Source organism: Microplitis demolitor, chromosome 6, assembly GCF_026212275.2.
Source record: "Microplitis demolitor isolate Queensland-Clemson2020A chromosome 6, iyMicDemo2.1a, whole genome shotgun sequence".
NCBI classification, from domain to species: Eukaryota; Metazoa; Arthropoda; class Insecta; order Hymenoptera; family Braconidae; genus Microplitis; species Microplitis demolitor.
Genome location: NC_068550.1, coordinates 6,728,844 through 6,744,779, shown reverse-complemented (window position 1 = coordinate 6,744,779; position 15,936 = coordinate 6,728,844). Strand labels below are relative to the sequence as shown.

Below are 15,936 nucleotides of genomic sequence, written 5' to 3'. Positions count from 1 at the left end.
TGTATAATGTACTGAGTATCTGTTTAAATTTACCGCTCAAATAATACTGTGCACACTCGCGTACAGCGTTGTCAGATTGATTCTGTCTAATTTACCGGTATGTATATTTTTTCATTTATTGTTAACTTTGCGTTGCTATACCTCAACAATTAAAAGGGGAGTACTTTTCTTTTTTTTTCCTTCTCAGGACAAATTCATCAATTTCCTGTTGGAGTTTCAAAAGTTTCTGACTGTTCGTTTTTTTATTAGAATCATGAGCCCGACTTGAAATGCATACTCCTCATTGCTCGGAATGTTAATGATCTGAACTTTTATTATAAATATCTCGAATTAGAGATGGTCAATTAAATTCAAACTTTAATGGTAATTGTATCTTAATACCCTTAATAAATATACAAAATCAAAAAATTTTCTGACACTATGCTCATCGCCCGACAACTACCTTAATCTTAGTTTTTTTATGATCATTGTATTTTTTATCGCAAGAATTCTTTGGAAAATCAGTATCTAAATCCTTTTAGTTTAATTGTAATTAATAAAGAACGTAAAACTGATTATTCACGGAAAATTTAGCTGCCATTTTTATTTTTACTATTGTTATTATTTTTTCTTTTTATCAACTACTGGCAGCAGCACTAGCTTAATAGTATAAGTTTGGAAAAACAGAGCGACATCTAAGACAAAAAGGCGGGATATTTAAAAAAAATGTTAATAAAAAAAATATTAAACTGAAAATAAGAAAAAAAAAATCAAATTGATAATTTATAGTTTATTAAGTTGAATAAAAGTTAATAATAAAAAACAAATGAATTTATATTATAAAATAAAAGTAATGATTAAAAATAAAATGAACGATTGAGATGTGCACTTTTAATTTTTGAACATTTTATTCTAATATATATAACCAATAAAATAGGTATCGGTAGAACGATAAATCGGCGGAAGTTGTTGAGACGATGCAATGAGATGTTTTATAGCTGCGTTAATACTAATAATACTAATTTGACAACTAGTAGAACTGGAATCATTTTGTGGATGAGTCGATACATCTTCTGATACTTTGTATAATACTTTCATCACTTGTTTCTGTTCTAAAGTTACTTCGTTATTATCATTAATCGATTTCTTCGTCAATAAACTCAGACTTTTATCCATTATTTTAACAAATAATGTCAACTTTTCACCTTTTTCAAAAGCAAAAAATTTGATTTCTCTAAATATGCCGTCATTTTTCATAAATTCTTTTATCGCTAACTTGAAATCATCAAAAGGCGATTTTTTATTTTCTTCAAATGAATGTGATGAATACTGCAAGGAATTATTCCAAATTTTAAACGAGTTTTCGTCTTTTACAAATCCTAATATCGATGAACATTTGTTACAGACAACATCTTTATCGTTAATTGTCAATTCAGATTCAAATATATTTTTATTCAAAACATAATAGTGCGAACCGTAGAAACAATCATTAGTTCTTGGGCACAATATATTTTTGTAATCAACATCACTATGAGAACAACAGAACCACTCGCTAGGTTCGCATTCCTCACTTGGAAGAGATAAAACTCTTTTGAATTCCATGTTATCCAATAAAATATTCTTACAGAAATTACAAAATAGACTGAGATTCTCATTTGCTGGAGGAAGATCAATATTTATTTCCAAAGTTTCTATAGCTTTTGTTTCAATAGAATTTCTAACCTCATTTTGATGTGATAAATTGGATTGACTAAACTGAACTCGAACTACTATCCATTGATCTATTATTTGAAAGGATGATGAAATTAAGTCAATCACCGGAAAATTTACCAATAGTTGATTGTTCCCAATTTTTAAGACCATAGAATTATTATTAACGGTAACTTTGACATTATCCATAGAAATTTTAGGTTGTAACAAAGAGTATACATAACCTGACTGAATTTGCGGCCGCAGTTCGATTGTTAATAATTCCATTGTTAAAATTTTTATTGTCGCTGTACAATTTATCACTTCACAATTGAAATATATGAGATTAGTATTTGCAGAATTAATTAAGTCAATTAAATCAACACTTGTACTCGGTAAAATGGAAATTAATTATCATTTCACTGTATTTACAAGCAATAAGTTCGAGGTTATCCTGAGTTGAATGTTTAAAAATGTCTTATTTATTTTATAAAACAGAATATCAATTAACTTTTGGGTTCAATACGCTAGTACAATAATTTAAAAAAAAAATAATACAATTAACAAATATAAAATAACAGAATAATGTATGTTTGAAATAAATGTAGATTACCAATAATCACGTGAGTAAGTGAGTTCTTAAGAAATATTGGGTGCATTTGTTGAGAATAACTTACGTTTCGCGCATGCGTTGTGAGATTCGTGCACACGGACTTGTTTCGCGCGATTTTCGAATTCAAATTTAATTAGATTTTAATTAATTTTTTGATTTAGTTGATTGTATGTAATGAATAAATTATGATAATAAATGAAATCATAATCGAATCACGTGATATTTATAAGATAGATAATTTTTTTTTATACGTAAAAAAAAGATTAATTAATAAAAATATTAAAGTGTATCGATATGTCCGTGTTAAAATTTTAGAACTAAAACATCCTTATATATTTTCTATTATTTTGCGTTAGAAGAGCCTAAGAAAAAAAAGTGGATGATAATCTTAGAAAATTATCTCAGAAAAAATATTCTTGAAATATATATTTAATATACACTAACGCAAAAAATTAAAGAAACAGAAAAATTTTATGAATTGTTTAGTGATTTTTGGAAGGCTGTAGCTTTGTAAGAAATAATCGTATGGAGGTTTAAAAAAAAAATTTGGAAAGTCCAAAAGTGCACGACTCATAATGTTCATTTATTATGAAATAATAAAAATATGGCGGGAAGCACGAATAAATTTAAAATATTTAAAATTTGTTTTTTTTTTTTTAATTATATTAGTAATTTTTTATAATTATAAAAGAATTTTTTTCAAAATATCTCGATTACTAACAAAAAAAAATATATGTAAAATAAAAACCAAAAAAAAAAAAAACAGAATTGAATTGAGAAAATTCAGGCTTACCAATTCAGGCTTAGCAATAACACACAAAAAAAAATCAGCTGTACTAGGACGGTAATGTGCAAGCGCCCCTGGTGGAATAAATGTACGTATAATGTATAGATATATCACCATCCATTTTAATTTTACATAGATATATATATGTACAGTTATACAGCCTTTTTACTCTTTTATTAATTGTAATTAAACGACACTGAGTTACCTAGCCATTTTCAATAGGGGATCTACAAATCTTTCAAAGAATTTTTTTAAAAAAAATTTATTTCAATTACTGGATTTTTTCGCAAGTTATCGTGTCTACTGGTTTCATACTTGACGGACAGGAAATTTATAAAACTATTTTCATGTTTTTTCGGTTTTTATTGAACTAAATAAATTTTTGAAAAGTATGGAATTAATCTCCATTAAATTATCTTCAAAATGGTGTGCAACATATCTTAATTCCGTGAATCAACAAAAGTATAATAATTGAAATAGTTGCCGAAGTAAGGCGAAAAAAATTTTTCGATCGTAAAGCACTCTCTGATGCTTCGCATCATGAGTCGTGCAAAGAGCATTTTATAGCTTGAAATCTCTAGTTTCGGTGCATTTTTATAAAAATTTTTTCAAAGCTCTGGTTATTGCGCAAACATGAGAAATACCGCGAGTTATTCAAGTTTTTAACGCTGCCTTCAAATTTACTGTGCGATTATTGGTACCCTAAATATCGATGATCAAAGCCAAAAGGATCATTTTTTGTTTGATGGCTGATATTTCTGCGAAAAATCGTCTCACGAGGTTAAAAAAAAGCCAAATTGAAGCTAAATAAATTTACTAAATGACCTATGCTTTGGTTTAGTTGACAAAATTTTTCCACAGTCCGTGGACTCTTCGGAAAAAAAAAAATTTAGAAATTTTTTGTTTCGCGGTATTTCTTATGTTTGCGCAATAACCAGAGCTTTTAAAAAATTTTAATAAAAGTGCACCAAAACTAGAGATTTTAATCTATAAAATGCTTTTTTTAAATCTCGATACGACTATTTTTCCAAAAATCACTAAAAAATTTATAAAATTTCCTTGTTCCTTTAATTTTTGAGCCATTTTAAAAAAAAAAATATTAAATAATAATGTCAACAATAAAAAAAAATTCAAAAAATTCAAACCTATGAACATTACAAACAAGTAAATTGCAAAAAACAATTAACGATCACGCAACTAGCAACACGATAGCTTTTTGTAATCGATATATTCTTCTCATTACTTTTCACTTATTGTCAGTCGTCATAAATAGTATCAAGGTTCCACAACATTTTTCATTTTAAATTATATTTCACTTCTCATAGTGAAGAAAAAATAAAAATTATCTAAAATGGAACAAAATTTCGTCGGCAATCGCAGTGTCAGATTTATTCAAACTTCTTATAATACTTGTTACCGAATTTCTTTAATGATACCATTTATTGTGTTTAAAGCAGCCGGAGTTGCACCCTGGGTGTTTAATTTTTCGATTTTATTTGACGAACATCAGAAAATTATCAATCCAAACATCAAATTCCGCATGTCATTTTATGGGTCGTACTATAATATTTTCATCGGTATCGTTACATTAATGATAAATTATTATTATTTATGTGTTATGGTGGACGATAAGCCAAGAAGTATTGAAAAGATAAGAGCCGAAACTATTAAATATTTACAATGTGCATCGTTTTCATCAGTGATACCCATCTTAGTTAATTACGTTTTCCGTCAGGAAGCTATTATAGAGTTCTTGAATTACATGCAAAATACTAAGGGCAGAGCAATAAAAGATTCTGTTTACAAGCTTAGAAATAGTTATATTGTTTACTTTATATTCATATTAAATTTAATTACGTTCATCGGTTTAGTTGTAATTGATACAATGCTACAAAGATTTTTGATGTTACTAATGCTCGGCATGCCGAGTGTTGTCTATAATTGGATGATGATACAAGGTATAATGACACTAGATTTATTAATAAAACGTATTCAAACAGTGAAAATAATAATTATGAAAATGGGTAATATTAAAGATGGTGATGAATTTAACAAAGGACGTGTTAATAAAATAACATTTAGCCAAGGATCAATTAATCGTGATATTAATAATGTCAAGCGAGCTTTTGTTGAGATATCTGTAATGTGTAAGGACTTAATTATGTTTTATTTATTTCCTGTTGCTTTCACCGCTTCTTATATGGGTTTTATGGGCACATTTATGGTATACGAAATGAGGAATTCAGTGTTGGGAGTAAAACGACTTGAAACACTGGAAATGGTACTTTATGGAACCTGGATAATATGGATGACATTTGGAATTATTGTATTGGGTATTAATTTACTTAGAGCTAAAATACAGGTAATTTATTTTATTTTAATTTTAATTTAGTTAATTATTTTTTATATTTACTTTAGAGGTGTGCGAATATACTGTAAGAAGTTGGGAGTGAATTCGGAGTGATTACGGATTTTAAATCCGAATTCGCTCCGTTACTCGAAGTTCTAGAGTCTTAAAAAAAATTACGTCGCTTACGGATTAAATAAATAAACAGTCATCCGCTTCATATGTACCCCAGATTTAATCTGCGCTCACTCTGCAAATTTTTCTGTGTAGTTTGACGTTGGATACTTTAAATTTGACTACTTATTTTAGTCGGACACAATTATTCGCAGACTCTAGATTTTTATGTTTTGTTTTATTTAACTGAATTTTTTAAATTATTTTCAGCAAGTAAAGACGAGGCATTATCTTGATTTACTTTTGAAATTTGATGGAATAGAAGATAGTATTGATAATGAGGTAAATATAATTTAGTGATGGATATACAATTTTACTTTAGAAATTGATTTAGTTACGAAGAGGAATTATTTTTTAAGGGACACGTGTAATCAGTTTTAGTGATTAATTTTTAGTAGAAAAATCTATTTTCTCAGAGCTTTTTTTTAATATTTTTATCTTATCATGTTTTTGTTTGAAAAACAAATTTTTTAGACTTTTTTTAGTTTCTCCTATTAGAGGACACCATGATAAATAAAAAGAAAAACGAATTAAATATGTCCACATACAGAGCATGTATGGAAAATTTATGAAAATTGGCCATATATGATTCATTTTCCAAGAGAAAGGGCAAAAACTGTTTATTCTTTGTTAAAAGAAACGATTTAAAGTGACTATGAAAAAAAAATTTTTAATACTTTTTGATACTTTTGAATCACCCTTTTTATGGGCATTTAACATTACAAATCGTTTCGGATCGTTTCTTTTAATAAGGGATAATATTGGAGTTATTTTCATCAATAGCAATCTTAGAGCCACTTTTCATTAAAATATATTACGCGATGTCATGTGCATCAACTCTCCTTATGGTCAGATGCTCGGAAAAAATTTATTAACATTATTTTATTTATTTCATTTTTTATTCATCTGCAGCCAACGGAACCTTCTGAAGAGCGCTTGGATGAAGAAGTAGAGGTCAACAATGATATTGTATCATTGGATGGTTCTGCTACACATTATGTGAGTCTTATCAATATTTATATTTCTAGTAAAAAAATCAATAAGAGTTATACCTGGAGAAAGATTTATGGTAACAATTACAACATATTATAAAAATGGTTCCCATAATGTATGGTGACCGATTTTTTTGAAATATCGATTATAGGAATGACACTCATACATTACGGTAATGGTTCCTACATATTATAGAAATCATTACCATAATATATGGTAGTGTTTACCATGATAGTATGGTAATGATTACCATAGTAGTATAGGAACGATTACCATGGTGTATAAAGTTTATTCCCATACGCACCTAGTAACCGTTACAACGTGAATTAGGGATCTATTTCTATGTGATTACAGGAACTATTTCCATGTGTATGATAATCGTTACCATAATCCAGTTACCATACGATATAAGAACTAATACCATAATTGTAGGAGTTGTTTCCATAGTTATGGAAACTTTTCCTAAAAACCGTGGGCGTATAACCCATAAATCCTAGTAATTTTTACCACAGTGTTATGGGTTGATATTTCATAAACGTACTATATAATACGTTTCTATAGAAACGCTTACCATAATTTTCTCTCCATTTTGTGCGGTTAAATTATTCAAATATAAACCACACCTAACTTTCTTGTTTCTTCAAAATTTCAGGTGGGTAAAACTTCTCTAAATCGCTTTTGAATAACAAATCAAACTTTTAGAGGTTAATTGTGATTTTTTCACCGAGGGATAATTTACTTTAACGATTGCATTTTTCCACATGATTTTCGTGATAATAAATAATAAAATAAATCTTTCGTATTTCAGAAATTTTATCGAGTTAAATAATAAATGTGTTATTTTTTTACTATACTGATAACATTTATTATATACGCACTATATTGCTTGGATTTTGTATTTCATACTCATATATGATAAATAAAAAGTACTTTTTTGAAAATAATATTTATTATTATTTTTAGATAAAAAATTAATTAATTTGTAAGATTGTTTTTGTTATAGAAAAATTAATTAACAATTTTTAATCATTTTTGATCGCTAATATTAGATAATGGCCCCGATAATCTTGTCTAAATTTTTCATTTTTAGAGAATTTCCTTTGCGGTCAACGGATAAATGTATTCTCATTTTCTGTATATTTATTGTCATTCAACAATATTGTCAGGGCTATTCCAGCCTGAAATAATAGAAATTACTATAAAATGAGAATTATTTATTGCGCACCAATAGAATAAAAAAAAATAAGAACTCCTAAATTTTAGAACATCGAAATTTATTAGAATTTTCTAAGTTTAGAAAAAATCTAACAAACCATGTAATTGCTTTTATATATTTTTTTACCTCTCTTTAGCTAATGGAACTCACATATAAAATGTATTTTTTTAATTATCATAATGCAGTCACTCTAAATGCATTTTCAATCGATAAAAATATACTGGAAAAAATGCAGCTATCGCTAATGAATTTTATATTCTGCTATTATATATAAAAATAAAATTTTTAAATATGTATATGCGAATCGAAAAATACGATAATAATTCTAATCCCGGCTAATCATATATTAATCATATATTAACCTTTTAGCGATTGGCTTTTACCCCTCATTCCATCCCTTATTAAGAAAACTTATTTGAAATGATTCAAAACAATTTGAATTCACTAATATACAGATGTACACAGCATGGATTAAATCATTTTTCTAAATCAGGCATATTCAGGCTGTTCGTTGTGAAACTAGATTAAGTGCGGACCACCCGCAGCAGGGTTGTATTATAAAAAGAAAAAAATTTTTCGTTCAATATTAAACTTAGCCATGTAAACAATTCTAACTACGTCACTGTTACTGCCCACAAAGTAGGGTTAAAATGAGTGGAAAGGGACACATACACAAGGACATTTCGATGCTCCCAAACATTGAAGGGTTAAACTTTAGAACTAAAAAGTTTAAAAAATTATAGCAATAGGGCTAATTAGCATAAACAAAATTTTCCAATATAAAGTAAGCAATTACTGTACAAACTTATTGCTCAAGCGAAACATCGTTACATAATACTTAGTAATATTATCGATCATCACCTAAGTAATTAAACTAATGGAGCTGATGGACAATGAAAAATAAATGACATTGCACTAACCAATTTAATTTCTATCTTCGCAATATTTATTTTTCACAACAATAATATTTTACATTATTGCACATAGATCTCATCGTACAATTTAGCTTAAAATGAAACACAATATACATAATAATCGTAAAAATGTTAAAAACAATGAAAATGATTTATCCAGTGTATTTTAATCGTGTTTTATTACTAATTCAATTATCGTTTTTTAAATTTATCGGTTTATCTCCATGGTCTATAAATTTCAAAGAAATAATAAAAAAAAAATATGATAATTTTAAAAATAATTCAATTTTAGTAATTTCGTTTTGTCATTCAGCATACAATATACTTTTAATAATTTTATGGTGTAGTTGTAATGCATATACGTTTATATTTATAAAACATAATTTAAGTACAATGACAGCTTCATTATTGACAAAAGCTGTTGTAGTTAATCTAGCGGTTTTTGGAATGATATCACCAATTTTCGCGTGGCTTGTTTATGTGTTGAGGCAAAAAATAATAATAAATTTTGTAAATAAATTGAAGCGAGTGGACAAAGTATTAGAAAAATATTCTATTCATTTATTGGATAATAACAATAATAATAATAATATTTGTATATTATTTTTGATAAATTTTGTGCTGTGTTGTTGTTTATTCATCGCTCTGTTAGGATCTGTACCATTGAATTTTTTACCACTAAGATATGTTCCTTCTTTGATAAACAGTTGGATATTAATGCAGTATTCAATGATGTTAAACGCACTAAATCAAAGATTTAAAACCATTAATTTAACTATTTTAAAATTGGGCAATATTGACACTGACATAAAATTTCAAACTTTGTTTGTTTTAAGAATTCCGTTACGTAGATCAGTTATACGTGACATAGAAAATCTAAATCATACTCATGCTGAGTTATGTAAAATGTGCGAAATAATAACAAATTTTTATGGATTACCTATTTTACTAACAATTATTTTCTTTGGTGCATTGAGTATATTCATATTATATTTTATCATTGTATTTAAATCGGATTCGCTTGATAAAGAAGAAATTTATAAACATATAATGGTAGTAACATGGTTTCTGATAGTAATTTTTGGATTTGTTGTAATGACTTCTTATACTAATAGAGTAATTGAAGAGGTAATATATATTTAGTAATAATTTAGAGGTTAGATCCGGATTTTTTATTGTAAACATACATCCGAACTTCGATGTCTGATTTCATTAAGTCTGAACTTCTCCTCAATCTTGACTCCCATTACGAGATACGCTGTCTCCTACCGAATACTGGACATTTGTATCTATCGGTATATACATATATAGTAGTTTATTCTTTAAATGAAAAGGAGCATCCAGTAAGTCTGGATTTTCAAAAAATTTTCGCTCTTATATCGACCAGCTGACAGACTTGATGGAATTTGACTGTACTTCTTTAGCATGGAATGTAGTTGTCTTAGTGGGAGTTTGCGATTTTTTTCAAACTACAACCCCCCACCCACCCCCCTCAGTAAAACATCGTGTGCTCATGTGGGAAATATATTTTTTAGAATATATACAGCGATGGGGAAAGCAATGATGGTAGAAGAAAAATCCCAAACTTTCACTAGGACGGAAGTCCCACACGGAAAAAGATATATCCGAGAATATATGCCGGCAAAAAAGCATATATTCGACAATACTAAAGATATAAGCCGGATATATACCATTTTGCTGAGATATATATTTTTTTGTGCGGGGTCACGCATGGAAATTTTACAAAAATATAATGAATAATTAAAACGTCATTTAAAACTTTTTTTATTTATTTGGTTCGAGCAAGGGATCGAAAAGAAATTTACACAAGTATTTTTACATGCACTATTGCACAATAACTATTTATTTCATTGATACAATAAATTTAATGTATTGTTTGTTTTATTTTTCATTTGATGTCCCATTTTTTCCTCAGAGTAAAAAAACAGGAAAAGTTGTCCATTTACTTTTAGATCGATGTACAACGGACCAGAAATCACAAAATGAAGTAACAAATATTTATTTTATTAGTAAAGTTTTAATTCAAATTAACATTATTTTAATAAATTATATCTTCTTATTATTTAGTTGATTGAATTTTCTTATCAACTCTTGCATCGAAAAATTGAATTTACCGCTTGTGGAATCATATCACTCGATGGTTCGCTTCTACAAGCTGTGAGTATAAATTATTTCATCTTTTCTTTAACACCAATGCAAATATAAGATTTTTTCCCCACTCTTACTTCTTCCCCACCACTATATTACTGCCTCAACGCATGCGCAGCCTCGAAAATGGTAGTGGTGAGGTAAGAATTTGTTCTAATAGCAATTTTGCTCAAGTCCTGTGCGAGTGTATCAAACAAATTTGAATATAATCCAATCTATGGTTTTTGTTTCAGATTACTGGTACTATTGTGACGTACCTCATTATACTTTTACAATTTCGTGGTAATGATCGTACAACTTCTAATGAAACCCAATAAGAGCCTTCTTCCTTAAATTTATGCTACAACATCTTACTAGATCAACGTAATATACTTCTCTCGAAATTTAGTAATTATCTGAAAAATTTAAACGCTGAATTATTTTACGGGTAAATATTACGGGTAAATAACCCGTATGAAAAGACAATATATGGTTAAAATATATAAAATCATATATGTTTCCAACAAAAAAATATATGATATATTATATTGTATTGTATATTATAAAAAATCATATTGAGATTTTCGCCGATTTAATATAAAATTATATACAGTAGTAAATATATGTATTCCATATATGTAACTTATATGTCTTTTATATTGAGCTATGTATACATTTACATTTACCTTATAGTATATTGTATTGATATATTTCCTCTTATATTAAAAAAATATATAATTTTTATATGAAATGAAATATATGATAGCATATAATTTATATTATATATGGCACCATATATTTTCTTTGTTATGTTTAAGCATATATTTTATTCGGTGTATGTATATGTATATGGGTATATCATATATTCGCATCAAATTAAATAATTTCGAGAATTTTATCTGCAATTTAAAGAGTATATCAAAATTTAGATCTGATTTAATTGGAGTGGGTCATACGAATAAGAAACTGTTTTTTTCCATACACAATATAAATATATATTTCGGATATGATAGAAATATATATTTTTATGTATAATAAAAATATACTTTTTGTATATGGCATGAATATATATTTTCATATATGATGAAAATATATTTTTTGTATATGATTGACATATATATTTTATATATACTAAACATATACGGACTCGTATATGATAAATATTATATTTTTTAATATAAAAAAACATATATCAGAAAATACAGTTAAATTGGCCACATATATTTTCTGATATTTATCATATATTTTTACATATATTTTGATCATCTATGTTATTGTCATTATTGTAATGTAAATTAATATTTTTTATTTTTTTAATAAATTACAATCGTAAAATGTGAGAACATATGAGGTCAATGTTTGATAGATAGAAAAATATATATATATACAATTTTATAAATATGACATAGTGTATGATTATTATGAACTAATAAAAAACGATTTATCACCCAGAATATTTGTTATCATAACTATATCAATAAAGAAGTGATATGTATGTAATAAAAACTTTAGCATTATATTATGCATATAAGAAATTTAACTACGTATTTAAATTATATATTTGCTGAATACATATTTTGTAGTGTGCTTCAGAGTTCAGACTAAAAGAGTGACTGTTATTGCAATTATTATATAATTATTGTGACCTAATAAATATAAAGAAAAACCCCAGATGTGATTATAAATAAGTCTTTAATAATGTGAATACATATTAAAAATATCATTGAGCTGATACTTTTAGGTAATTTATCAAATACTGCTTCAATATATACGAAATTTAGAAATATTAGGTAATAGCTTTTAACGACAATATTTCATGTTATACAAAAGTTTTTTTGTAACTTTTAATTACAGATAATTTGTGATGTCAAAAATTTTTGTTTGCTTACCCAAGAAAAAATAATTTAGATCTATACGATACTTCTAGCGTATCTACGGAGATCAGAAAGGTCTAATTGTTGCAAGAGCTTTTTTTTTTGAAGAGGTCGATTATTTGTGGAAATTTACGGAAATCGCCGGAGATCTTTGGCGGCCTCCGTATCCCTAATTAGAAAAATTGATCTTTATAATTTGTCGATTCGCATAAATCAAAATAGATCTCCATTGATATTAATGTGTAATCTTTGAAGATTGGTTCAATCAGTAGAGATCTTTGGAGATCACCATAGATTTAAAATTATTTACGATTCGCTGAAATCATTAATGATCTCGTAAGATCTATTCCAAATTTTAAATCCACGTTGATTCACATAGATCTAAATTATTTTTTCCCAAGCACAGTCAAGATAATTTATTTAATAACAACAGCCATATCCTGTTTACAACATTCAGTAGTTGAATTTATTATTCTACCAAATTTCGAAGTTTATAACTTGCTTTTCACAAAAAAAAAAATTTAATTAGCTTACGATGCCGTGCAATTTTTGGGAAAGTTTTCTCGAAGGTTAACATATTCAGCTTCCATTTTTTCAGAATTTTCTATATGCAAACCACAGATACTAATTTCCGGTGTTCCATCTCTTAAGTCCCCTCCAACAATAGCTACATGATCACTCCGAAGGTCAAGACCGCACATTCCATCGAATGGAGTAGTTACCAAAAATTTAACTTTCAGTGCTTTTTCTGCTTCATCAGTAACCTGTAAGAAATTAATTATAAAATATCAACTAAAAAAAAGGCACGCCTCCATTAATTATTTTCTATAATAATTGAATTTATAATTACTCTGTAAGTTTCTAATATATCAACATGATATACATAGTTTCCTGATCCATCCATTTTCGCAATATCCTTAAGTTGTATTTTAATAACTAAAACCGAAATTATTATATTTTTTAAATTATTTAAATGGATTTATACATATATATTTTTTTTAGATACCAAAGTCAGAATTGCAAAACAATTGTTGAAGTGAAAAATCTAAACAACTGCATCCATTTGTATATCCAATTATTAATGAACCCAAAAAAAATAATATCAAAAATTGTTTCATCTAAAAATCATAAAAATATATATAATTTGAGATTTATATTATAATATATTATTGTTTTTCTTACTTTTGATGATTTTAAAATCTTTAACGAATAATTTCTTATATAAAGATTTTATTAAATCAGCATCGATTAACGTTGATGAATGATAACTTTTTAAAAATAACATCTTCTTGATATATTTATTCCATTTCTTCATATTGAAGATAATTCTATTTTTATTGAATAAATTATAATCGTAAAATGCATAAAAGTACTATCAGGTCAAAGTCGTTGAATAGATTAAAATACATATGGGCTATCAATCTTAGAATATATGTTTTATAAAATAAATCATGAAAAATAATCTATTGCCAAGTATATTTCCGTTAAAAAAATCATTGAGGAAATACCAAAGATGGTATGAAGATGTTCATTGAATTACGATAAATTATGTAATTAAATATATGTATCATAAAATATTCAAAATTCAATATCACGAGAACTATCAGTCTCAGAGACTTGGCCAAAGAGAGCGTTTTTGTTGGAAATATGTTTTTCTACAAAATTGTTATTGAAAATTTTTCTGTCGGTTCAGCCATTCTTGAAATAATCGCAAAAATACAATAATTACATACGAAAATTTACTTCAGTGGCATCTATAAATTCAGTGGTCAAGTTAAAGTTACGCTTTTTACTTCCCCACCACTAGATAACTGTACCAGCGCATGCGCAGTCCCGAATATGGCAGTAGTAGGGTAAAAATGTGTTCCAGTAACAATTTTGCTGAAGTCCTAGGCAAGTGTCGAAAACAAATTTTAAATATAATCTATGACTTTTTCTCGGATTTCCGATACTATTGTAACGTACCTTATTATACTTTTACAATTTTGGAGTAATTATCGTACAGCTTTTAATAAAAGTCAATAGGTCTCTTCTTCCTTAATTTATATCGAAAAAAAATAAATTTTTTTCCACAACATCTTACTAGATCAACGTAATATACTTTTCTCGAAATTTAGTAATTATCTGAATAATTTAAACGCTGAATTATTTATCAAGCACTTAAATTATCGAACTGACAACCATCTACTTGGTTAATCAATTATACTTGACATAAATTATCTTTATGGATATAAAATATAAAAACGAAAAATAATCAATTTTAATGTAATTGACATAAAAAAAAATGTATGTACATCAATCGATTCCATCCAAGTTATTTTTATTATTGTAATGTAAAGTGTTAAGGGATAACGATAGAATCTCACGATTCAAAATTTTTTTAAGATAATGAATAAAGATAAATTGAAACAAATTTTATTTTCTAATCATAATATTAAATTTGATCATAATTACAATTCATTATATCATCGTATTGTAGCAATAATTCAATATAATATTTTTAAAATTGTCGGATTGTCGCCATGGGCAGCAAGTGGATTATTAAATTTTGATCATAACAGTAATTTACATACTAAAAATAATGATTTTAAAATCCAGACTTCTATTTACGGAACGTTTTACAACACAACATTAACATTGGTATTTTTTTCATATGTTGTATGGTCATTTAATGAACTACTACCTGAAAGAAATCTCAAATCAATCATAACTACAACAGTTGGAAGAAATTCACATATTTTAGGAACAATAACTACAAGTTTTATATGGGTTATTTACGCTACACGTCAAAAAATAGTTATAAATATTGTTAAAAAGTTAATAAGTGTCGACATAATATTACGTAAATGTAAATTTCATGAATTTAAGAATAATTACATTATTTACTTGATATTATTTAGTAATTGTTTTATGACAAGTTGTTTGATAATAGTGGTTTTTTATGCTTATGAACCGATATTAGTACCAATAAGATTCATTCCTGGTTTGATAAATAGCTGGGTTCTGATGCAATACTCATTGCTGCTAGATGTTATTAATAAAAAATTTGAAACTATTCAGTTAATTATTTTGAAATTCGGAAATGTAAACACTGATATTGAATTACAAACGCTGTTTGTTACAAAAGTACCTCTGCGGGGATCGATTGAATGGGATATTGATAACATGACTAGGGTTCATCAGAAATTGTGTGAAATTTGCG

At 27.0% G+C, this 15,936-nt stretch overlaps 3 protein-coding genes across 3 annotated transcripts; 1 reads left to right on the top strand and 2 right to left on the bottom strand.

The window, feature by feature from the left end:
- Positions 1–855: 855 nt before the first annotated feature.
- Positions 856–2,306, bottom strand: LOC103568770 (uncharacterized). Its single transcript, XM_008545734.2, has one exon. The coding sequence runs from the start codon at positions 1,954–1,956 to the stop codon at positions 892–894; it is 1,065 nt and encodes a 354-aa protein (XP_008543956.2). The 5' UTR covers positions 1,957–2,306; the 3' UTR covers positions 856–891.
- A 2,441-nt stretch (positions 2,307–4,747) lies between these two features.
- On the top strand, positions 4,748–11,281 carry LOC103568769 (uncharacterized). Its single transcript, XM_053739920.1, has 5 exons — positions 4,748–5,026; positions 5,105–5,430; positions 5,800–5,871; positions 6,502–6,588; positions 11,115–11,281. Exons 1-5 carry the CDS (start codon positions 4,831–4,833, stop codon positions 11,196–11,198), a joined length of 765 nt encoding a protein of 254 aa, XP_053595895.1. The 5' UTR covers positions 4,748–4,830; the 3' UTR covers positions 11,199–11,281.
- Positions 11,282–13,174: 1,893 nt separating this feature from the next.
- On the bottom strand, positions 13,175–13,973 carry LOC128667970 (metalloproteinase inhibitor 3-like). Its single transcript, XM_053739921.1, has 4 exons — positions 13,917–13,973; positions 13,741–13,852; positions 13,585–13,670; positions 13,175–13,498 (listed from the first exon to the last, which is right to left on the bottom strand). Exons 2-4 carry the CDS (start codon positions 13,850–13,852, stop codon positions 13,265–13,267), a joined length of 432 nt encoding a protein of 143 aa, XP_053595896.1. The 5' UTR covers positions 13,917–13,973; the 3' UTR covers positions 13,175–13,264.
- Between the last annotated feature and the right edge of the window lie 1,963 nt (positions 13,974–15,936).

Coding starts and splice junctions, on each gene's coding strand:
- LOC103568769 (XM_053739920.1), top strand. CDS start 4,831: ATGCAAAATACTAAGGGCAGAGCAATAAAAGATTCTGTTTACAAGCTT. Junction 5,027..5,104: donor TAATTGGATGATGATACAAG/GTATAATGACAC, acceptor GTAATATTAAAG/ATGGTGATGAATTTAACAAA. Junction 5,872..6,501: donor AAGATAGTATTGATAATGAG/GTAAATATAATT, acceptor ATTCATCTGCAG/CCAACGGAACCTTCTGAAGA.
- LOC103568770 (XM_008545734.2), bottom strand. CDS start 1,956: ATGGAATTATTAACAATCGAACTGCGGCCGCAAATTCAGTCAGGTTAT.
- LOC128667970 (XM_053739921.1), bottom strand. CDS start 13,852: ATGAAACAATTTTTGATATTATTTTTTTTGGGTTCATTAATAATTGGA. Junction 13,671..13,740: donor GTTTTGCAATTCTGACTTTG/GTATCTAAAAAA, acceptor TTTCGGTTTTAG/TTATTAAAATACAACTTAAG. Junction 13,499..13,584: donor ATATATTAGAAACTTACAGA/GTAATTATAAAT, acceptor AATTTCTTACAG/GTTACTGATGAAGCAGAAAA.